Consider the following 24,979-nt stretch of genomic DNA (forward strand, 5'->3'; position numbering starts at 1 on the left):
TCATCACCATACCACTTGTCCTACACGTTATAAATGAGTCAGTGTGTGATACATGACCGGTGGGAAGATGAGTGTAGGCACACCTGGACAAGCAGCATTTACACTGTACATGACTGTGATGGGGAGGGAAGGACAGATGGAAGGAAGGAGGGATGAAGGTGAGGAACCACAGAGGGTCTGTTGATAGAAACAGTAGTAACTGTAGGCAGAGACTGTTGACAGGTGGACGTTTCTGTGTGTGTGTGTGTGTGTGTGTGTGTGTGTGTGTGTGTGTGTGTGTGTGTGTGTGTGTGTGTGAGCATCCAGCATGCTGGGCATCCTCCCTGCTAAGGCCAGGTGAGAGAGGACCAGGTGAGGGAGGAGCAGGTGAAGGCAGAGCAGAGCAGCAGCAGGAGTGGAGCAGGAGCTGTAAACCGGTAGGAGGCTCCTCCCGTCCCCGACCCTAGGTTGGAAGTGGTGGCCCTCTCAGAGTACAACGAGATGACATCAAACTGACCTCCCTCATCACCCTCCTGTTCTTCTCTCAGTTGCTCTTCCTCGCTCTCCATTACCTGCAAGAGTTTTTCAAGAATTTACTTTTTGTTTGCTATATGAACAAGAAATGTCTACAAGAACAGTTACATGTGTAGAACATGTTCACATTTTACCACTGTTCAATACCATGTGAATATCATACATACATGTACCATTGTTAACCTTTCAACTAAATATCCACTACATGAGGCTCCTCTTATGACATCATCATCATAGAACCCTGTCTTGAAAGGTTACACTTCATATAGTGTATACTTCGTATAGCTCCTGAGGGGAGCAGCTGATAGTAGTAGTAGTAGCAGTAGTAGTGGTAGTAGTTGTAGTAGTAGTTGTAGTGGTAGTAGAAGTAGTAGTTGTAGTGGTATAAGTAGTAGTAGTAGAAGTCGTTGTAGTAGTGGTTGTAGTAGTACTAATACTAAGTAGTAATAGTAGAAGTAGTAGTAGCAGTAGTAGTGGTAGTAGGGATATCTGGAGTCATTTGAGACTGACGTGGTCTTAGAGGTTTTAGGTTATGATCTCTTGTAGGTTTCAGGTTACGATCTCTTGTAGGTTTCAGGTTAAGATCTCTTCCAGGTTTTAGGTTAAGATCTCTTCCAGGTTTTAGGTTAAGATCTCTTGTAGGTTTTTGGTTAAGATCTATGTATTGTAGGTTTTTGGTTAAGATATAGTGTAGGTTTCAGGTTAAGATCTCTTCCAGGTTTTAGGTTAAGATCTCTTCCAGGTTTCAGGTTAAGATCTCTTCCAGGTTTTTGGTTAAGATCTATGTATTGTAGGTTTTTGGTTAAGATATAGTGTAGGTTTTGGGTTAAGGTCTCTTCTAGGTTTTAGGTTAAGGTCTCGTCTGCGTTTTAGGTTGTACACTAACTACTGAGGCCTGTGAATACTTGCCAAAGCACTTTAATGATTCCAGCCCATGGGCCGTTTGTTTCAATCTGAGTTTTGTCTTCAACTAACAGTGTTAAGAGAAGCAAGCAAGATCAAATCAAGACAGAATATGTCTAAGCAGATACACAAAGTTCTAAGCAAACCATGTTTATCAGTATTGTAGGTATATTTATCAGGTTAGGTTAAATCACTAAATCATTTATTTGTTATTCAAATATATGAATAATTTTATGGCAGAACTTTAATAAGTCTACATTTATATTTCATTGATAGGCACATTTTGTGAAAAAAAACAAAAACAAAACATGTGTGTGGTATGAAGGCAAAACTCAAGTTTAAGAAGTTTTTTATGTTTTTTTGTTTAAGAACGTTCTCCTCCTGAATTGTGTTGACTTGAATTTCAGAGCTTAACAAGATCAAGATGGTCATTGTTAGGAGGGGAAGTGGTTCAGGAGAGGTGTACTGAACTGTGCTCATGATGTTGTGATGCTCAGGGAGGAGGTTGCTGCTTATCTCCTCCTCCTCCTGCAGCAGAGCAGAGGGCCTGGGGGGAGGAGGTGCTGTCTTCTCCACCAGCTGCACACCAGGGCTGCCCATGGAGCTGATTGAGTTACCTTGAACAAAAACACAGCAAAATCAGCATGGATGAAGGCACGTGTTTCAGCCAAAGAAGGCACATGTTCTTATAATTATGTGGGATACTACATCAAACCAGTCAGTGATTCCTCAAACACCGACTTGTAAATGCTTACGTGTTCTGATCATTCATTGTATTGAATTCTATGTGCAAGTAATGTGCTCGCAAACCTCATGCTACGAAAATTAGATCCTGCTTCTCTGACGTCGTTAGAACTCCACACTTATAATGTTTGAATAACCTAGAAGTTAAAACTACCCTGAATCATTTTGTACTATTCATAAATGTTTCAGATGACTGGTAGACTGATAGACTTTTGTCTATCACAATTACAATTAGGTGTGAGTATGTTGGCCCTGTGATGACCTGGCAGCCTGTCCAGGGTATCTCCCCGCCTGCTGCCCGATGACTGCTGGGATAGGCTTCAGCATCCCCACGACCCTGAGAGCAAGATAAGAGGCTTGGATAATGGATGGATGGAATTACAATTACATCACTTCCATGTTCTTGGAACAAGTGAATCCAGACTCCGACCTCTGTTGTTAAGTAGTACATTGTGTATGTGTGTTTGTGTGTACATGTGCGAGCCTGACTACAACCATGCCGAGCTGCAGGTGTTTGGGAGTGAACATGCACATCTGTTTGGCAGGTTTACTGCTCTGGCTGTCAACCGCTGTACAAATCAGCCAGCTTCATGGGAACTGCATTGAGTGATTGAGCCATACTTTAGTCATTGTGTCTGAAGATATACTGACAGGAATACTGACAGTTTTGTTTTTGTAATGAGACGGCAGGTGTAAGACTATCCTCTGACAACAGTGACGTGTTGCCTTTAAGCACCACTATTTGTTCTCTTCATCCCAAGCCCCATTTCCAGATGTTTTGACTCTGTCTCGCATGCTTAAAGTTCACTATGAGAACCTGAAATTCTAAAACTAAATATGCAAATAAATACTGTGTGACAAGATTTGTATTATTGCTTACATAACTGCATATAGCTTATTTCATTTTACACCTGAACCCAGCCATCAAGACAGTTTCAGTAATCTATGGGTTACAATTATTTCTACTCAAGTCATTTCAAACAGTCGTTCTGTTCTCACTCAGATCACATTTCAAAACATATCTAATGTTGACAATTTATTCTTTCAGTACAGTTTTGATTACATAAATCTTTCTGTATCTGTTTTGTTAAACAAACGGGGGAGACTCATCATAATTAAAATCCAGAGAGGCTTTTTAAAAATCTCCAGAAGGTTGGGTCCATGTATTTTCTATTTTTGTTTTTTTTTATTTTGAGATACTTTACTGATCCCCATGGGGAAATTATGCTCTACATTTAACCCACCCTAGCTGTGTAGGTAGGTGCACTAGGCAGCCGCAGTGCAGCATCTGGGGACCAACTCCAGTTCTTCTTGCCATGCCTCGGTCAGGGACACAGACAGGAGTATTAACTCTAACATCCATGTGTTTTTGATGGAGGGGGACCGGAACACCCGGAGAAAACCCACCGCAGACACGAGGAGTAAATGTAAACTCCACATAGAGGACAACCTGGGATGACCCCCAAGATTGGACAACCCAGGACCTTCTTGCTGTGAGGCGACAGCGCTAACCACTGCGACACCATGCCACCCAATATGATGTTTTCCCTGGCCGCAGCGTCACCATGTGCCATGTGTGCCATGTGTACCATATGCCATGTGTGCCATATGCTGTGTGTGCGATGTGTTGTATGTGTCATGTGCCGTGTGTGCCATGTGGTGTGTGTACCATATGCTGTGTGTGCCATGTGCTGTGTGTGCCATGTGCTGTGTGTACCATATGCTGTGTGTGCCATGTGCTGTGTGTGCCATGTGCTGTGTGTACCATATGCTGTGTGTGCCATGTGCTGTGTGTGCCATATGCCATTTGTGACATATGCTGTGTGTGCCATGTGCTGTATGTGCCATATGCCATGTGTGCCATGTGCCATGTGTGCCATGTGCTGTGTGTGCCATATGCCATGTGTGCCATGTGCTGTGTGTGCCATGTGCTGTGTGTGACATGTGTGTGGGAGCTCACGGAGGCAGGCGTTGTGGGTGAACACCCGGAGAAAACCCACCGCAGACACGAGGAGTAAATGTAAACTCCACATAGAGGACAACCTGGGATGACCCCCAAGATTGGACAACCCCGGGGTTCGAACCCAGAACCTTCTTGCTGTGAGGCGACAGCGCTAACCACTGCGACACCGTGCCACCCAATATGATGTTTTCCCTGGCCGCAGCGTCACCATGTGCAATGTGTGCCATGTGTACCATATGCCATGTGTGCCATATGCTGTGTGTGCCATGTGTTGTATGTGCCATGTGCCGTGTGTGCCATGTGTGCCATGTGCCGTGTGTGCCATATGCCATGTGTGCCATATGCTGTGTGTGCCATGTGTTGTGTGTACCATATGCTGTGTGTGCCATGTGCTGTGTGTGCCATGTGCTGTGTGTACCATATGCTGTGTGTGCCATGTGCTGTGTGTGCCATATGCCATTTGTGACATATGCTGTGTGTGCCATGTGCTGTATGTGCCATGTGCTGTGTGTGCCATGTGCCATGTGTGCCATGTGCTGTGTGTTCCATATGCTGTGTGTGCCATGTGCTGTATGTGCCATGTGCTGTGTGTGCCATGTGCTGTGTGTGACATGTGTGTGTGAGCTCACGGAGGCAGGCGTTGTGGGTGAACATGCGCTGCAGCCTCAGACAGTCCTGCCACTGGTTTCCACTCCCCTCACAGTTGCACCACAGTGACACATCTGCAGAGCTGTTACTGATGTAGTTGGGGGTCATAACTGTGCCTGTAGGTCAGGAAAACCAAAGGTTAACAGACAGCTGTGTAAGGTCACTTGAAACAAAGTAATGATAAATTAATGTTTCAGTTGAGTCTAATGTGTATCTTTCAGTACATGCGTCCCATTGGCAAATTTAGGTCTATCTTACTCGGCTTACCAGACAAAGTGTTAACTAGCTTTCACTTATCCAAAGGAGTTGAATCAAGTGGAACTGGACTTAGTATATATCTGTGAAGATGTTTCACCTCTCATCCAAGAGGCGAAACATCTTCACGGATATATACCAAGTCCAATTCCACTTGATTCAACTCCTTTGGATAACCATGACCTGGATGAATGAGAACATTCACAGACATGTAGCTTTCACTTAACCCTTGCCTCTACTCGCCTCAACCCATCTTCAAGCCCGTCCTCTATGCCCAAATAAATGGCCCAGTTTCTACAGGCCTTCTTTACCACTGTGCTGTGTCCAACAGGCTAAAACGCTCATCATTAGCCAGTCAGTAAATAAGCCTATAGGCCTATCTTTTGACCTTCCAGCTGTCCAAAGAAACAATCTTATTTTTTTCTACTTGCAGTTTCTTAATTTCTCAGCTGGTAGCAGCGGTTAGGTCAGCAGGTATTAAGGGGAGGGATTTTACCGGCCAAAAAACCATGTTTATTTCCGAAAGTCAATTGGTAATATAATCATGGTCACCCCTTAACTAAATGTTGATTTAAGGATTTTCTGTTTGGTTTTTGGTCTCAAATTTTCACTCACCAGTCAGTCAAGCAAGATCCTCATCTGTGGATTTTCCTGTCTTTACAATCCTAAACCTTAAGCCTTCCTCAAAGACATCTGAGTTATCAGCCACCAACATTTCATGTCTTGCCAATCAGTAATAGTAGCAGTTATGTCATGTGCCAGCTTCTGTTCTCTTTTTCAGGATCTCAATTTCATCATTTAAACAAACTTCAATGACAGGAATAACATTACTACTGCTACATCTTCTGTGTTTAGAGGTAACTGTGAAGCCATAATACCCTGACACTTGTCCTGATCCCACCCTCACCTCCACCGTCTCTGCACCTCACAGCTTCCTGGACTGATGAGCCCCTAAAGACTGATGAGCCCCTGAAGTCCTGAGACAGAAGAGCTTTGGTCAGCGCTCATCTGTGTGACTGGTTTCAATCATGCTTTTGTTCTCCCCTGTTTTACCCACCATCTTTAATTTCTTTATATCCGCCCATACACACATATCTTTGTATCTAGTACTGATCCATCGCTCTGTTCATTCGTCTATCCTACCATCCAACTATTCAAACATCTTTCCACTTCCCTCCCTTGTGAAAACTCATTCATTCATTCACAATCTTCATTCATCCACATTTCCTTCCAGCTCTCTGCTAATCTGTTCTTCTCTCTTCTCGCCCTTTTTATTTTTTCTTCCTTTCCATTCCTCTACAATCCAGCAGCCCGTCCCCTTATTTGTCCTACCAATGAGTCCGGCGTAGGCTCTGAGGCACAGGCCTGCTGTGTCCATCACACAGCTGCTGGTGGACACTGGAGACGACTGGCAGTTATGGAGGAAGTCAGCCAGCCTGGACCTGGAACAACACAGAAACATCTGCAAACACAAGGAGCATGAACGGGGATGGGAGTCTGTGTTTAGGGGTTGTGTTTGTGCTTATCTACAGTGGTGCTTGAAAGTTTATGAACCCTTTAGAATTTTCTATATTTCTGCATAAATATGACCTAAAACATCATTAGATTTTCACACAAGTCCTAACAGTTGATAAAGAGAACCTACGCCAGTAATGAGAGACGACATCAATGAATCACACAACGCAGATGGTAACATGTGGTGACAGCCATTTAGTTAAAACAGGAAGAACAACAGCGCCTGCAACACAGGCAGACCGGAAGGGAGGCTTGGTAACTATAGCAACCACAACCAATACTGGCATCACCCCTTTTTTTCCAAAAGAAAGACCCCCTCCCCTTACACACAGTACAACAATAACACCACAGAACACCAGGCAACATCACAGCTCAGGCTATACAATTAGACCTGTAAGGTAAGACAAAACACTATCACCAGTACACACAACCAACTGGCCTAAAGCTCAAACTCCTCTAAATGCTGCGGCAAGCGCCGGCGATGCTCCAAGCATTGAGGTGCAGCATCAGGTGCAAGAGCAGGCACACACTCACCAGGGGAGCTCCCCCCAGGCTCGACCTCGACGGGAGGCCCAGTCTCATCCCCCGGCCTCATATCGTTATCACAAGGCAGGCAAGGTGCAGGTGGGGTTCGGCAATGGCTGGCGGTATGTCAGGGCAGTGTGGGGCAGGGTTGTCCAAGTCCTCATCAGACGCGAAATCGTCCACGGGGGGTTCAGAGGCCGTAGAGAGACCTTCCACTTTGCTGTAGTCACCCAGCCTGACCCTGTTGGAGGTACGACGGAGTTGAGACCCCATGAACTTCTGGATATTGCACCATGAACCATCCACGCTCGTGACGAGGTACCTGTCACAGGCCTTTGACTTATTCCGGTCACCATACAGGTAGACCAGTTCACCAGGTCGAATGGCAGGAGGCACGGCCACATGACCAGAGGGCACCTTTGACTTCATGCTTTACGGATGGTTGGTGACACGCTTCGAGTGTTGTTTCAAGATGAGGTCCTGGTCGACCACAGGCAACTGCCTATGGGAGAACTGGTCATGCTGAAGCTGCATTTCACGGGCAGACAATCCACGTGACCTAACACGACTGTTCAGGTTGGCCGTAGCGACAGAGAGTAACAGCTCTACAGTTAGGCTCGAGGCGAAGAATCTCCCCCTGAATCTCTTGAACAGCCTTCTCCGCCACTGGGTTCTTATTGACATGTTTGGCGTTGCCCACCTCAACAACTAGTCTGTGCATAGCGAGGGCCCCATACCCTGCAAATGCAGCAAAACCAGGGGCAGGATCAGTCCTGATCACAGCAAAGGGGCCGTCGAGAGGGGACAGACCCACACATAAGCGGGTTAAAGCGTCCCTGAGAGTGTCTCTGCGCTCGTCGTCGATGAGGCAAGACAGCGTGAAAGACGTGACACACTCCCAGACAATCAGAATGAACTGGCGGTCCCGCCTGAACACATCAGCCACGAAAGAAGACCCGACGACTTCCGGAGGGTCACTTGTAGACTACAGGGATTTTCTTCAGAGCTGCACACTGGTGGCAGACGCTGGAGACACGTTGCACAGCAGAGTCCATATCCAACGCATAGAAGTAGCATTGCACAACTGTCTTCAACTGGGTGCCGGTGGGGTGATCGAGCTTGATATGGAGAGAGGTCAGTAGGCCATCGAGGACAGACCGAGGCACAACGATGCAGTCCGTCGAGGCTGCGAGGGGGGTGGGCCGGCGAACAACTAGGAGGCCGTCCTTAGCCACTGTGGTGACGTTCAGGTAACTTTTCACATCACGAATGTTAGTCCGCTTCTTGGATGGACACGTACCCTGACGGAGGTGAGCGCGGGTCCGTCTGAGGTCAGAGCACTCTGCCTGTATGGCAAGCCAGGCCGACCTGTTGGTGAAGGGCAGAGGTAGGACAGGTCCCATGTTCACCCTGGCCTGGAATGGACCCACAGCGCCGTAATATCCTTCAAAGTGGGGATCAAACACTACATCAAACACTCTATGCAGGGCGAGAAACTCATCTCTGATGTCAGCAGGCATGATGTTATCTGGATCCAGAGCGACAAGGTCAGAGGACAAGGCTGACGTGGTCGTCGGGGCCGGTTTGGGGGGGTCAGCTGGCACGGCGGCGTCACTGAGTGACGGGACATATGTGGCGCGGACACGGCATAGGTGGTGGCTTTTCTGGACCAGCCACAGCTCGCCAGTGAGATTTGGGACATGAATCTTCCCGGACACACCCTGTAGCAAAGTTGGGGCAGGCCACTGCTGTGAGTCAGACTGGTCACATGAGACATCGACGTGTCGTTCAACAGCCAGCTCACTGTCCACATTGCACAGCTCAGGAGGCAGCTCGAGCTTGATGTACTCCCTTGGCCACACAGTAGATTTTTTTTTTTTTTTATAACTTTGTTTATTGAATTTTCCGCATAATCAACATTTACAAAATAATTGTCCTCGTAAGTTGTACAGCATGAACACAAAACACATCCAACAATACACTAACACACCAGAATACAATGAGGAATAAAAACACACCCTCAAAGGAGAAAAAAAAATCAAATCAAATCAAAACAAATTAACTAAAATAATTTAAAAAATAAATAAAAATAACTAAATAAATACAAGTACACATATTCCAATGCACTTGTCCGCAGGCCAGCCAACCCAGCACAGTCCCTCACAGACATCATGTACACATACACCCTACCTCCTTCATCACCGGAGCTTGCCACGCCCCCACCTCCATCCAACAAGGACATCAATAAAAAGGAAAAAATATGCATATATATATACACACACATCACTCTGGAATAACAGGGAAATGAAGTCGCTTAACATAAGAAAAGAAGGGGGTCCACATTGCCCAGAATTTGTTTAGGGACCCTTTGAGTGTGTGCCTAATTTTTTCCAGCTTTATACAATTTAAAACAGACTTAATCCAAAGAGCATGAGAAGGGGGTACAGAGGATTTCCAACTAAGCAAAACCAATCGTCTCGCCAACAGGGTAACAAAGGCAATAAAATCCTTATTAATATTGGTCAGTTGCAATGTGGGCGAGGGCACCCCAAATAGCGCAATAAAAGGGTCTGGCTTGATCTGTGTGTCACATACTTCTGAAAGTGTGCTAAAAATATCTTTCCAAAAACCATCAAGAGATGAGCAACACCAAAACATGTGCACATGGTTAGCAGGAGACTGGTTACACCTCACACAGTTAGGATTTATGTCTTTGTAAATTTTCGCTAGTCTCGCTTTGGTCCAATGAGCCCTATGAATGATTTTGCATTGAATGAGACCATGTCGGGCGCAGACCGAAGAGGTATGTACCCTTCCGAGTGCCCTCTCCCACAGCCCATCAGATATTCCCTCCCCCAGTTCCTCCTCCCATGAGGATTTAATGTCATTAAGTGAGGCAATTCTTAAAGAACAAATTTGTCTATAAATTATTGACAAGGTACCTTTCAGAGTGGGAAGCGGGGTAAGAAAGGTGTCAAACTGTGTTTCACCAGGAAGGGTGGGGAAATGAGGATCCAAATTGCGGACGTAACTCCGGATCTGTAAAAATCTAAAAAAATGATGCCTGGGAAGACCAAATTTAACTGCTAGTTGCTCAAACGTACTAAATGTATTGTCAATGTAGATATCTTTAAACCTTTTTATACCAAGACTAGACCATATTGAGAAAGCACTATCAACCATAGATGGGGCAAAAGCAGGGTTCGAGGCCATCGGAGCAGAAAGAGAGGTTGTCTGAAACCCAAAATGGCGTCTAAATTGATTCCAGATCCTCAATGTTGTTTTGACACACACATTCTTGGTGAAAGAGGAATAAGGGCCTGTAATGGAGGAGTGAGCGAGGGAAGACAATGATGCCGGTACAGACGAAGCAGCTTCCATCTTTAACCAAATTGGGGACGGGGACATCTCTCCACCTCGCAACCAGAACTGAATGACCCTAAGATTAGCCGCCCAATAATAAAATCTAAAATCTGGTAGCGCCATACCTCCGTCTGACTTGGGTCTCTGCAAGAGCTGTTTTCGTATCCTAGGAGTCTTCTTATCCCATATGAAAGGTAGAATTAGGCCGTCTATTTTTTTGAAAAATGTGTTGGGAAGAAAAATCGGTAGGCACTGAAAGAGATATAAAAATTTAGGGAGTGTGTTCATTTTAACAGAATTAATTCTCGCTACTAAAGAGAGGTGCATCACTGACCAGCGTTCAAAATCATCCTTAGTGCGGGTTAAAAGCGAGGAAAAGTTGGCCCGAAAAAGGTTTTCAAATCGACTCGTGACCTGTACACCAAGATAAGTGAAACAACTATGAGCAACTTTGAATGGCAAGGTATGTAATGGGAATTTTTCCGCAGTCACATTAAGCGGCATCAATTCGCTTTTACTGAGATTCAGTTTATACCCTGATAAATGACCAAAGGATGTAATAGTAGCAAGGGCAGCAGGAACAGAAACAGAAAGATTAGATGTGTATAGCAATAAGTCATCTGCATATAAAGACACCTTGTGCTCATGTCCGTATCTAACTATACCTTTGATAAGAGGGTTGGAACGAAGTGCTATTGCAAGGGGTTCTATGGTGAGAGCAAACAATAAAGGGCTTAGAGGGCAACCCTGGCGTGTTGACCGTTGCAGAGGGAAACAGCCTGACTGAGTGTTATTAGTCCTGACAGAGGCTTGGGGGGACGCATACAGAAGTCTTACCCAAGTAGTGAATTTTGAACCAAAGCCGAATTTATTTAGTGTATAGAAAAGGTACTTCCACTCCACCCTGTCAAACGCCTTCTCCGCGTCCAGGGATATAATGGCCTCCGAGGTGTTGGTGTCAGAGGAATTGTACATGATATTAAATAGTCGCCTAAGATTGAAGAATGAATGTCTATTTCTAATAAATCCTGTTTGATCAGGAGAGATAATCGATGGGAGAACTGTTTCCAGGCGTGTTGCCAGAAGTTTGGCTAAAATCTTATAGTCAACATTTAACAGGCTAATTGGACGATATGATGCACATTCAAGAGGGTCTTTATTATTTTTAAGAATTAAACAGATAGTCGCTTGAGTGAGAGTCTGTGGAAGAATACCATTAACAAATGCTTCATTATACATTTCAATTAGAATAGGGGCTATTTTGGGGAGAAGCTTTTTATAAAACTCTGTCGAGTAACCGTCAGGCCCTGGGCTTCTCCCGGATTGAAGGGATTTGACAGCTCTAGACAGTTCTTCAACAGTGATTGGTTGTTCTAATTATTTAACCAAATCCTGGTTGACTAAAGGTACCTCAAGGGAGTGGAAGAAGTCATCAAATTCTGATAAATCAGCATCACTTTCAGAAGTATATAGAGACTGGTAGAAACTTCTGAACTCATCATTTATCTCCCTAGGGTCTAATGATATTCCGGATGATGTATGAATTTTGGGAATTTGATGTGATGATGAAACTTGACGCAACTTGTGTGCTAATAACTTACTGGCTTTGTCTCCCTGTTCATAGTAGGTGCTCCTAGACTTGACAAGCAGCTCAGTAACTTGATCTGTTAGCAAAGTGTCAAATTCTGCTTGCAAAGTTAAGCGCTCCTTATAAATATCTGGAGATGGTGAAACGGAATATGCGTTATCTAATTGGGCAATGCGGCGTGTTAGCATGGACAATTTATCTTTTTTAAGTTTGTTCTCATATGTGGTGTAGGAAATAATTTCACCTCTAAGATAAGCTTTCAAAGTTTCCCATAGGGTAGACGCAGAGATACCTGGGGTTCTATTTGTATCCATAAAAAAGTCAATTTGGGCCGAAGCAAAGTTAATAAAATTTTCGTTACTGAGTAATTGAGTGTTAAGCCGCCAAGGCGGTCTCTGATTATTAGCTGTTTGAAAGACTACTCCCATAGTGACAGGGGCATGGTCCGAAACCACAATTGGATTATATAAGCACGAAGATATGGAATGGAGAAGTCTATCATCTACAAGGAAGTAGTCTATGCGCGTAAAAGTGTGGTGTACCGAAGAGAAAAAAGAGTATGCCCTCCCAGATGGATTAAATGTTCTCCAAGGGTCTGAAACAGCGAAATCAGACATAAAGGTACGGACAACCCCAGCTGAGGTTGATAAAGTAGTAGATTTAGTGGAGGATCGATCCAAATGTGGGTCCAACCAGCAGTTAAAGTCACCGCCTATGATCAGCATATGGGAGGACATATCAGGGAGTGTGGAGAAAACCGATTTGAAAAAATCCCCATTGTCCCAATTAGGACCATAAACATTAACAAGAACCACCTTCGTATCGAATAACCTACCACTGACAATTACATATCTACCATTGGGATCAGCTATCACATTAGAACATGTAAAAGGTACTGATTTGTGAAGTAAGATAGCCACCCCTCTTGACCTACTCTGAAATGAGGAATGGAACACCTGACCCACCCATCTGCACCTAAGTATTGAGTGTTGTGGTACCTTGAGATGAGTTTCTTGGAGGAAGATAATGTGAGCTTTCAACTGATGGAGGTGGTGGAGAACCTTACTGCGTTTAACTGGGTTGTTAATGCCCCTACAATTCCAAGTGAGAAAATTAAAACCATTCCCTCCAGCAGGATGAGCTACGTCAGGCTGAGTCATGTCTTAAGAGAGAGAGGACATGTTAAGGACAAGGCATAATGCAAATTAAATATTTTGGCTGACCTCAATAGTGCAAATTCAAAAAACAAAAACAAGTGACAAAACACAAGAAAACAAAACACAAATACAGAAGGAAAAAAACCCTCCCACAAAATCCCTCTTGCCGAAGCATCTCCCCAACTGAGATGCAAGCAAACCCCTAAATACAAAAAACCTTTAGAGCAACGCATACCAACTTAGCTAGCTTACTCTTAGCTACCTGAGATTTGTGACCATTGAACTAGAATAAAGCAAATGTGCATAAGTCGGTCTCCAATAACATTAGGACCCGAGGAAAACTAACTCAGTTAAGAGAGGTACAAAATCTATAAAGTGGCAAACTTGAACTTCAACCACGTAAACAACCAAATACTGGCAGTGCAGGCAGCTCAGATCAAAACAAAATGAAATGAGAATGACACAAATAGTAGGCAGTAATGTAAGTGGAATAAAATATATCTCCACATTATATCACCTTAATGTGAGTAGTCCGCTGTATACTCATCAACATGTATTGAAAATAAAAATAAAAAACCCACTACATTCAAGTGTCAACAATGAGCACTGCAAGGCTAGCTTCACTCTCCAACATGTACTGAAAATAAAAAAACAGCTGCGTTCAAATGTCAACAATGAGCACTGCAAGACTAACTTCACTAGCTAATCTGCCTACCAGCCAGCCCGCTAACTAGCCTGCTAACCAGACCAGCCAACTGATATTTTGAGCTACAGACCCGGCGGTGGCATGACAGCTTTTTTCACCCTGTTTTTGATGAAATCGGCCGCAACAGCCGGGTCCTCAAACCTGTGTGTGGAGCTGTCCGGCAGGGTCAGTCTCAGAACCGCAGGGTAGATGAGACCATATTTCACGCCGGGACAGGCGCGCAGCTGGCGCTTAACATCTCCGAAGCTAGCCCGCTTCTTGGCCACAGCCGTGGTGTAGTCCGGAAATATCGAGACTCTTCTGCCCTTGTAGAGGAGAGGAGACGCATCTCCAGATCTCTTCAGCATGTCGTTCCGGACGTGAAAGAAATGCACCCTGATGACAAATGGTCGCGGAGGTTCACCCTCCCGGGGTCGGCTCCGCAGGGTGCGATGGGCCCGGTCTAGCAGCGGCTTCTCATCCAGGCCGAGCAGCTCCTGAAGCAGCCCGGCTACGAATTCTGTCGGTCGCGGGCCCTCCACTCCCTCCGGTATTCCCAGAAGACGGATGTTGTTCCTCCGCATTCTACCTTCCAGGTCCTCGCATCTGTTGTCCAGGTATGTCACCCTAGTTGTTAGTGAGCCGACGTTCGCCTCTAGCTCGGTAATCCGAGTGCTGTGATCTGTAGCACTGCGCTCCAGCTCTGATAAAACGACTCCATGTGCGTCGAGTTTATTCTGGATCCTCTCGATAGATCTTTTAAGCTCGTCTTTGACCAGTATCATCTCTGATCTGAGAGTGGTAGCTGAAGCGTCAATCTTACCGAAAATATCGGTTTTGAGGGAGCCCATCATGGATTGTAGCATTTCCGCGGTCAGTACTGTCATGCTGTCAGCACTAGCTGTAGCACCCGATGTTGGGAGCGGATCAGATTCAGGAGAGGGCGCAGGCTTATTGCGGCCTGCTCTTGCAGACTCCGTTTTCGGTCGATTAGATGTCATTTCACCTTCAAAGTCCTCAAATATAGTGTGAATCGTTTAAAGGACTCTTTAGACGCTTGACCACCAAAGACATGCACGATTTAGCGAGATTAAATATATAAATTTGGTCACTAACTCAGGAGCAATAGAGAAACGTGTCCTATATCCTCGACGTCCCGGCCACGCCCCTCGGCCACACAGTAGATTTATCCGGAGCGTGGAGCACGTGCATGCGGCATGCCTGTCCATCGGTGTTTGGAGGGTGCCGTAGCGGTATATATCCTCGCCCAAACAGATTTGGTGTTTGCCTGGTCTGATGGAGACGTCGTTCTTTTCCATAAAGGGAATTCCAGCCAGGATGTCAGATTCGAGATTCTCAACGACGAGGCCCTCAAAATAGAGGGCATGGCCATCTCTCTGGAAGTGTGTCCGTGTCTCTCCCAATATTTTCAAAAAGGACGAGCCATCTGCTTGGAATGCGGACTGCGTACTTCCTGTGACGGTGACGCCCAGCCTGGTCGCGCATGAGGCCCTCATCATGTTGCCTGTTGCCCCACTATCAACGGTGAGATGCACAGGGCAGTGTCCATGGAAGGCATCGAGGTAAGGGGACTGTTTGATAAGTATACGTATCACACCACTAGATGGCGCTGGCCCCCCACTAATGCACTCCTCTACCTCATCATCGGTCTCGACCTTCTCTCCCAAAACCTGGCGCGACTTTGCCATGTACATTTAACCTGGGGGGCGGGGGCAGAAAGGAAAATTTGCTGAGGAAGTGATTATCAGGCCTGCCGGCACATTTACAAAGAGGACATGACCTCCTTGTCCGAACAGGAATGGATGTCTTTGACTTGGGGAGTTCGGACACAGCTGCGTGCATAGCCCTAGCATCCTCTGAGGCCTGCAGTTCCTCTAGTAATGAATCAAGGGCTTGTGATATTTCTGGTTTAATGGATGCCAATGTGCGAGACCGCAACTCAGTGCCGTACCGTTGTTTGACGAGCTTCGGTAGATCACCATGTATGAGGCGGAGCCATGTGAGCACAACAAAGTTCTCCAGTGAGGGCGTTAACTCCTCGTCCTCGGTCACAGTCTGTCCCATGTGACTGACGCCAGAATCTTTACACCGTGAAGGCCATCAAGCGTTGATATAAATCCTCTGGTCTCTCATCAGGCTCCCGTTTAATAGCAGCAAAGTCAATGAAAGGAGCCCTGGTGCACTGAAAGCCATAATGTAGATGAATAGCTTGCCATATGCTGTCAACAGATGTGGAGTCCCTGACTATGCTGTGACGAGAGATTACAGGACAATAATTGGCTATCTGTCCCATTAGCTCTAACATGGCTACCTTCTGTTCTTTAATGTGACGTCGGGGCGCGGAAATATCTTCACCGTGAATCCCCGGACAGGGGACGTTTTAGACTTCTTCTCCCACTCCATGCCATCGAGCAGGAAGGGGGCAAACCTCGCGTCGAGCGACAGTATATAAAGCAGGTTCTGACGCCAGTTCTCAAAAGAGTTCACCGTCTCGATCTTTGTTAAACACCACTGCTTCGGTGCTCTGTGTGTTGCCATGCTGCCCACTTAGCTAGCACAACTGTGTCTGAGTTAGCCCAGCTGTGTCTGGTGGTAGACGTAACTACCCTGTGATTCCCATAGAAGGGCTACCGCGATTAATTCGGTAAATATCAGTCCTCGGGACGTAAGTCTGGTAAGCGCTGCCACCACGCCTGTAATGAGAGACGACATCAATGAATCACACAACACAGATGGTAACGTGTGGCAGCAGCCATTTAGTTAAAACAGGAAGAACAACAGAGACTGCAACGCAGGCAGACCGGAAGGGAGGCTTGGTAACTAGGCAAATCACTACCAATACTGGTGCTAATTAAACAAATGCGACAAAAATATTATACTTGGTCATTTATTGAGGATAATGATCCAATATTACATATCTGTGAGCGGCAAAAGTATGTGACCCTTTGCTTTCAGTATCTGGTGTGACCCCCCCACCCCCACCACTTGTGCAGCAATAACTGCAACTAAACGTTTCTGGTAACTGTTGATCAGTCCAGCACATCAGCTTGGAGCCGTTTCAGCCCATTCCTCCATACAGAACAGCTTCAACTCTGGGATGTTGGTGGGTTTCGTCACATGAACTGATCGCTTCAGGTCCTTCCACAACACTTCGATTGGATTAAAGTCAGGACTTTGACTTGGCCATTCAAAAACATTAATATTCTTCTTCTTTAACCATTCTTTGGTAGAAGGACTTGTGTGCTTAGGGTCGTTGCCTTACTGCATGACCCACGTTCTCTTGAAATGCAGTTCACGGACAGATGTCCTGACATTTTCCTTAAGAATTCACTGGCACAATTCAGAATTCATTGTTCCATCAATGAGGGCAAGCCATCCTGGCCCAGATACAGCAAAACAGGCCCAAACCATAATACTACCACCACCATGTTTCACAGATGGGATGAGGTTATTATGCTGGAATGCAGTGTTTTCCTTTCTCCAAACATAACGCTTCCCATTTAAACCAAACAGCTCTAGTTCGGTCTCATTCACCCACAAAACATTTTTCCAATAGCCTTCTGGCTTGTCCACGTGATCTTTAGCAAACTGCAGATGGGCAGCAATGTTCTTTTTGGAGAGCAGTGGCTTTGTACTTGCAACCCTGCCATGCACATCATTATTGTTCAGTGTTCTCCTGATGGTGGACTCGTGAACATTAACATTAGCCAATGTGAGAGAGGCCTTTAGTTGCTTAGAAGTTACCATGGGTTCCTTTGTGACCTGGCAGACTATTACACGCCTTGCTCTTGGAGTGATCTTTGATGGTCGACCACTCCTGGGGAGGGTAGCAATGGTCTTGAATTTCCTCCATTGGTACACAACCTGTCTGACTGTGGATTGGTGGAGTCCAAACCTTTTAGATATGGTTTTGTAACCTTTTCAAGCTTGATGAGCATCAGCAAGGTTTTTTCTGAGGTCCTCAGAAATCTCTTTTGTTATTGCCATGATACACCACAAACATGTGCTGTGAAGATCAGACTTTGATAGATCCCTGTTCTTTAAATAAAACAGGGCATCCACTCACACTGATTGAAAATACCTGACATTAATCTCACCTTCAAATTAACTGCTAATCCTAGAGTTTCATATACGTTTGCCACTCATAGATATGTAATATTGGATCATTTTCCTCAATAAATAAATGACCAAGTATAATATTTTTGTCTCATTGGTTTAATTGGGTTCCCTTTATCTACTTTTAGGACTTGTGTGACAATCTCTTGATGTTTTAGGTCATATTTCTGCAGAAATAAAGAACATTCTAAAGGGTTCACAAACTTTCAAGCAGCACTGTACATGTGATGTACATTTCAGTACATTACTGTGAGAAAGAAGTGTGACGAGGCAGAGAGATGAGAGACAGTGTTAGAGACAGAGACAGAGGGAGAAAGGGTGTGGTTAAAGACCAAAGCTTCCACAACAACTTGTTGTGTTGGCAGCACGTGTATCCTCTACATGTGAACAGGACACATAACCACAGTGCAGATGTGTGCACATGTGCCTCCACATGCATCACACCCTATGATTTGTCTGTAACCTGTGGATCTGTAACCTCTACTCTTTAACCTCTGGTTCTCTCACCTGCACAGTTCTTCCCTGCGGCAGAAGCTCTGCAGGTGCAGGCAGTTGGGCTGGGGTCCATCCATCTCCTGGTAGGAACATGAGGGCACAATGGTCTTCCTCCGCCTCTCCCCACACAGGGGGTCAGTGCAGGGGCAGAAGAGGACACCCATGCTGTACTCCTCAGGCACCCGCTCTAGGAAGCGCCGCAGTGTCCGGTGGCACTTCTGGCGGTTACAGCGGTCAGAGCCAGGCATCCGCTTGGTGCAAGCCAGGACATATTCTGAGCGCAAAGAGCCGCACTTTTCATAAAGGCCACAATCCTGAGCTGCTTTCAGGCACTGATTCTGGCCAGCCAGGGGCAGTGATGAAGAGGCTGGGGGTGGAGGAAGCACAGGAGAAAGAAGAAGGGAAAATCAAAAGAAAGGGAGAAAAATGAGGGGGAGGAGAGAAAGAATGTTCCCTAAGGCAACTTTTCACAAGTTATATATTTAATTACTGGAAAATATTGATTTAAATGTTTGTAGCAAAGTGATAACTTGAGCTGCTCTAGTGAACATAATTGTATGGAAGTGTACTATAGATCTGTCCAACATCTGATAGCTCATGTTTGACAGAGATGACACTGACTCATGCAACTTCATTACAGCACTGCACAGGATTGTATTTCTGGATGTACGTATCTGTGTATATGTGTTTGTGTATGTGTACATGTCTTTATACAGAGCCTACCTGCCACTAAGGAGGCCATGCGAGGGTCCATGGGCACATCTTCATAGGGAGACACTTCCATCTCATCCTCTCCTGAGAAACATGTTAATGTATGTGCACACAAACACACCCACACAAACACACACAGACACACAGACACAGACACACGAACACAGACACAGGCAGAGCATTGAATCTTCTACTACACGTTTAGCAGTGCTGTGGCCTCACTGGCTGAAAGGAAACATTATTAGACGCTGGCCAAACTTGTGGTAAAAATGTCCTAAGCTGGTGACACACTCCCCAACACTAATCATTGATAATATCCATCCATCCATCCACCTATCCATTATCCAGACTGCTTATCCTGCTCTCAGGGTCACGGGGACGCTGGAGCCCATCCCCAGAGGTGAAGTTTCTGAACAGGCAAGCCAGGCAACTGCTTGGAGCCCCATGCAGTAGGAGGCCCCCGAGTTTGACAGAATTTACTCCAAAGCAGTGACCGCAACCACCTTCACCTTAAACAGCCAATGGATGATTTGCAATGAAAGGAAATCACATCAACATCAACCTCAAGCAAGACAGTAACACTTGCCCACCATGAAGATGACACGTCACCCAGCAGTATCACCACCACCACAAAATGTTTGACCTCAGAAGACCCTGCAAAATGGCCAAGTATCCTAGGCCATATTGAACTGTGCGAAATGGTAACAAGAGGACCTATACAGGTCAAAGGTATAGTTTCCCCCCAGAATTCAGAGAAAAATCCATGTAGATTCACAAAGGAAAACTATGAATTGGTCATGAAAAATGGGGGAAAAATACAGAGAACATGGCTTCTGTATTCAGTTAGTACAGGTTGTCTTCTGTTTTGCATGTAAACCTTTTGGAAAACAGGACAATGCACTTACCAAAGGGGGATTTAGAAATTGGAAGAACATAGCTAGTCATTTAAAGGAACATGAGTATTCAAAGGCACACGTTACCGATATGACGAGTTGGCATAAACTCCAGACGAGGCTCAAACTAAGACAGCCATAAATCAGATCAACCAGGATTTGATGCATCTTGAGGTGCAGCACTGGAGAGGTATAATACACAGAGTGATTGCCATAATGTCACCTAGCTGAAAGGAATCACGCTTTGAGAGGGCATACAGATGTCCTATATGACCCACATAATGGCAATTTCCTGTCACAGGTGGAATTGATGGCACAATTCGATCCGATCATGAACGAACATTTGAGGAGGATTCAAAACAAAGAAACAAAGGTGCACTACCTCAGCAGTTAAGTTCAAAATGAAATCATAGTACTAATTGGAGACAAAATAAGTGATGGGATAGTCTGACAGGTAAAAAAGCAAAGTACTTTTCCATCATAATGGACTGTACTCCGGACATTAGCCACATTGAACAACTTTCTATTGTCTTGAGAGTGGTGAAGTGCAAGCCATCAGTTGGTGCATCTATCTCTGAAAGGAGTTGAATCAAGTGCAACTGGACTTGGTATATATCCGTGAAGACGTTTCGCCTCTCATCCAAGAGGCTTCCTCTGTTCGTGCCTTTCCAACTAGACCAAGCTGGTCTGACTGGCTGGTGATGAGACTCAGAATTTATCCTCTTGGAGTCGTTGTCAGAGCTATAGATGTCCATGGCTCTTTGTGTCCTGATGTTTACCAACGCCCGTCACTAACAGAGCCATGGATATGAGTGGCTCTTTTGTGTACCGATGTTTGGCCGCGCCCGTCGTTATCGGAGCTATTGATATGAGTGGCTCTCCTGTGCTCCGATGTCCAGCCGCGCCCGTCGCCATCGGAGCTATTGATTTGCATTTGTTTAGCATCGACGGTCGTTGGGGGTGTTAGTTTCGACTTCCTTATTCAGTGATCATGAGAGTCGTTGGAGCCGTTAGTGACCGACTGTTGTTCTTGGAGGCTAGGCTTCTTGAGTCTCCAGGGTAGAGATGAAAGGACGGCATTGTAAGTGGTAATTGGTAGGTGGTGTCGCAGACCTCCTCCTCTGTTGAGGGTTGGTTTTTCCAGTTTCGCATAGATGGCTTCCTTCACCCCTCTTTCAAACCATCTATCTTCTCTGTCCAAAATGTGTACGTTGCTGTCCTCGAAGGAGTGTGTCTTCTCCTTTAGGTGTAGATAGACTGCTGAGTCTTGTCCTGAGGAGTTTGGCCTTCTGTGTTGGGCCACCCGTTTGTGTAGTGGTTGTTTGGTTTCTCCTATGTATAGGTCAGTGCAATCCTCATTGCATTGTATAGCATACACCAGATTGCTTTTCCGGGTGTGTGGTACATGGTCTTTAGGATGAACCAGTCTTTGTTGGAGTGTGTTGCTGGGTTTAAAGTATACCAGGGTGCGGTGTTTGTTGAAAATTCTCCTGAGTTTCTCAGAGACCCCAGAAACATACGGGATGACTATGTTATTCCTCCTGTTCCTTTTCTCCTCGTCGCTCACCTGGTTGGTCTTTTTGGAACGTGTTGCAGTTTTCACAAAGGTCCAACTGGGGTAGCTGTAGGTTTTTAAAGCTCCCCTCAGGTGTTTGTGTTCTTCCAGTTGGGCCTGAGTGCTGCTGGACACATTGTCAGCTCTGTGTTGCAGAGTTCTGATGATGCTCAGTTTGTGTTCCTGAGGGTGGTGTGACTCGAAAAGTAGATATTGGTCTGTGTGTGTAGGTTTCCTGTAAACCCCAATGTGGAGGCTCCTGTCAATTTCAATTCAATTTCAATTTCAATTCAATGTTATTGTCATTAAAAACAATGTGCAGGCACATGTTAAAAGTGAAATGAGGGCTGTGGCTTCACCAAACAGTACATGACAGACACACACAAACACAGCAAACACAATATAAGATATACACACAGGAAGACCAAAAGCTAAAAATAAGTTAAAAGAGAGCTGGAGTACAAAATATTTAAAAATATCTACAGACATTCAGTGGGTAGCCAGGTTCAGGTGGGCAACAGCTTGTGGAAAGAAGCTGTTTTTGAGCCTGGTAGTGCGGGCTCTGAGGCTCCTGTAGCACCTCCCAGAGCGCAGGGGGGAGAAAAATCCATGGTTGGGGTGGGTGAGATCTCTGCTGATGCTCAGGCCCCTTCGAAGGCAGGGTTTGTGATAAATGTCTTTTATGGCTGGGAGATGGGTACTGGTGATATGCTGGGCCACCTTGACGATCCACTGCAGAGCTTTCTGGTCTACTGGGGTGCAGTTGCCGTACCACACTGAGATGCAGATGGTCAGGATGCTATCTGTGGTGCAGTGGTAGAAGTTGGTGAGAACATTGGGGGGTAGATGGGCGCTCCTCAGCCTCCTCAGGAAATGCAGGCATTGTTGGGCCTTTTTCACAAGGGTCTGAGTGTTTAATGTCCATGAAAGGTCCTTGCTGATGTGGACTCCGAGGAATTTAAGCTGGAAACATGCTCCACTTCCACCCCATTGATGTGTATGGGGGAGTGGCTGCAGCTTCTAGACCTCCTGAAGTCCACAATCAGCTCCTTTGTCTTCTGCACATTAAGGACAAGATTGTTGGTAGTACACCATGATGTGAGATGCTCAATCTCATCTCTGTAGTCCATCTCGTCATTGTTGGTGATACGGCCAATGACTGTGGTGTCATCTGCAAAAATAACTATAACATTTGAAGGGTGAGTTGGCAGGCAGTCGTGGGTAAAGAGGGAGAAAAGGAGGGGGCTCAGAACACAGCCTTGAGGGTCACCTATGCTGAGGGTCAGGGTGGAGGAGGAGTGGTCACCTAACCTAACAGACTGAGGTCTGTTGGTCAGGAAGTCCATGGTCCAGTTACAGAGGGAGGGGTTGAGGCCAAGGGAGAAGAGTTTGGTGGTTAGTTTGGCGGGGATGATAGTGTTGAAGGCAGAGCTGTAATCTATAAACAACATCCGGATGTATGTGTTGTTAAGTTCAAGGTGGGTCAGAGCAATGTGCAGGGCAGTGCCAACGGCATCCTCAGTAGACCTTTTGGGACGGTAGGTGAACTGATGTGGGTCGAATGTGGGGGGGATAATGTTTTTGATGTGAGCCGGAACCAGTTTTTCAAAGCACTTCATGGCAATGGGGGTGAGTGCTATGGGTCGGTAGTCATTCAGACATGTGGATGTTGCTTTCTTGGAGACAGGAATGATAGAGGTGGTCTTAAAGCATGCCGGGACTTTAGATTGGGACAGTGAGAGGTTAAATACGGGTGTGAAGACCTTATCCAGCTGGTCGGCACATTCCCGGTAGACCCAACCCGGTATGCCGTCTGGTCCGGCAGCCTTCCGTGTGTTCACTCTACTCTGTGATTCCCTGACCTATGCGACTGACAGAGTGAGCACCTGGTTTTCTGGGTGGCTGGTGATTTTTGTGGCTGGGTCAGTATTGTCCTTGTCGAAGCGGGCATAGAAATGATTTAGCTTGTCTGGCAGGGAGGCATAATGGACAGTGGGACCGCTATTGGAGCTTTTGTAGTCTGTGATAGACTGAATGCCTTGCCACATTTCCTGGGGATCGGAGTTATTGTGAAAGTGGTCCTCTATTCGTATGGGAATATTTATGTTTGGCTGTTCTGATGCCCTTTTTGAGGTTGGAGCTGGCTGCGCTGTAGGCCTCACAGTTACCTGACTTGAACGCTGCATCCCGGACTTTCAGCAGCTGCCAGACCTCACTGGTCATCCAGGGTTTCTGGTTTGGAAAGGTGCGGACTGATTTTTTTGTTGTGACACTCTCAGTGCAAAAGTTAATGTAGGCTAGTATGGCAGATGTCTGTTCATTAATGTCTATATGGGAGCCATGGGTAGCTGAATGTGCAAAAATACTCCAGTCTGTGTTTTCAAAACAGTCCTGGAGTTCAGAGACTGCTCCTTCTGGCCGGACAGTGATTGTCTTTACTGCTGGCTTGACCCGTTTTGTTAGGGGTTTGTAGGCTGGGACCAGGAACAGGCAGAGGTGGTCAGAATGCCCCAGGTGGGGGCAGGGAGTAGCTTTGTATGAGTCCTTGATGTTTGTATAGAGATGGTCCAGGGTGTTTTGTCCCCTAGTGGGGCAGGAGACATGCTGATGGAATTTGGGCAATACAGCCCTGAGGTTAGCCTGATTAAAATCACCACCTATGATAAAGGCATTGTCCGGGTGTTTGGTCTGTTGTCAGCTGATGGCACATTGTAGCTGCTGAAGTGCTACCTTAGCATTAGCATGTGGGAGGATGTATACAGCGGCGATGGTAATGGCCGTTAGTTCCCTTGGCAGGTAAAAAGGCCTGCACTGAATCATAAGGAGCTAGAGATCAGCAGAACAATGCCTTTCGACGATCTTTATATTGTTGCACCAAGAGTTATTGACATAAATACTCAAACCTTCTCCACGGATCTTGACGGAGTCCATTGTCCTGTCAGCATGGAAGGCTGTGCGGCCCGCTAGCTCGACTGCCGATTGGGCTATGTTGTTGTTGAGCCAAGTCTCCATAAACATCAGCAGACAGCAGTTCTGCAGCCTTTTCTGAGAGGACAGCCTGAGTCTTATCTCCTCCATTTTGTTAGCTAACGATCTTTCTTCGCCAATGTGGACGTCACAGTCCAAGAAGGGCAAACTGTTGTTCTTTACGTCTTCCCTTGTGAACTTAATGTTCTTGTCCACTGAGTTGATGTGTTTGGTAAACGCTTGCACCTCTTGTGTTTGGATTTTGACCCATGTCTCTGAAAATTTTATAGGATTTGTTGATGTTCAAGACTCCACTGGAAAAGGTCTGTGGGACACACCTCTGGAGAAGTTGGACAAGCTCA

At 45.8% G+C, this 24,979-nt stretch overlaps 1 protein-coding gene across 1 annotated transcript; it reads right to left on the minus strand.

Moving 5' to 3' along the window:
* Positions 1 to 326: 326 nt before the first annotated feature.
* Positions 327 to 24,581, minus strand: LOC130110908 (GDNF family receptor alpha-2-like). The gene is made up of 7 exons (XM_056278072.1): positions 24,554 to 24,581; positions 19,215 to 19,286; positions 18,504 to 18,858; positions 6,359 to 6,468; positions 4,753 to 4,887; positions 1,888 to 2,033; positions 327 to 551 (listed from the first exon to the last, which is right to left on the minus strand). The coding sequence occupies exons 1-7, from the start codon at positions 24,579 to 24,581 to the stop codon at positions 327 to 329; spliced, it is 1,071 nt and encodes a 356-aa protein (XP_056134047.1).
* Positions 24,582 to 24,979: the final 398 nt, after the last annotated feature.

This window comes from Lampris incognitus, chromosome 1 (assembly GCF_029633865.1).
Source record: "Lampris incognitus isolate fLamInc1 chromosome 1, fLamInc1.hap2, whole genome shotgun sequence".
NCBI classification, from domain to species: Eukaryota; Metazoa; Chordata; class Actinopteri; order Lampriformes; family Lampridae; genus Lampris; species Lampris incognitus.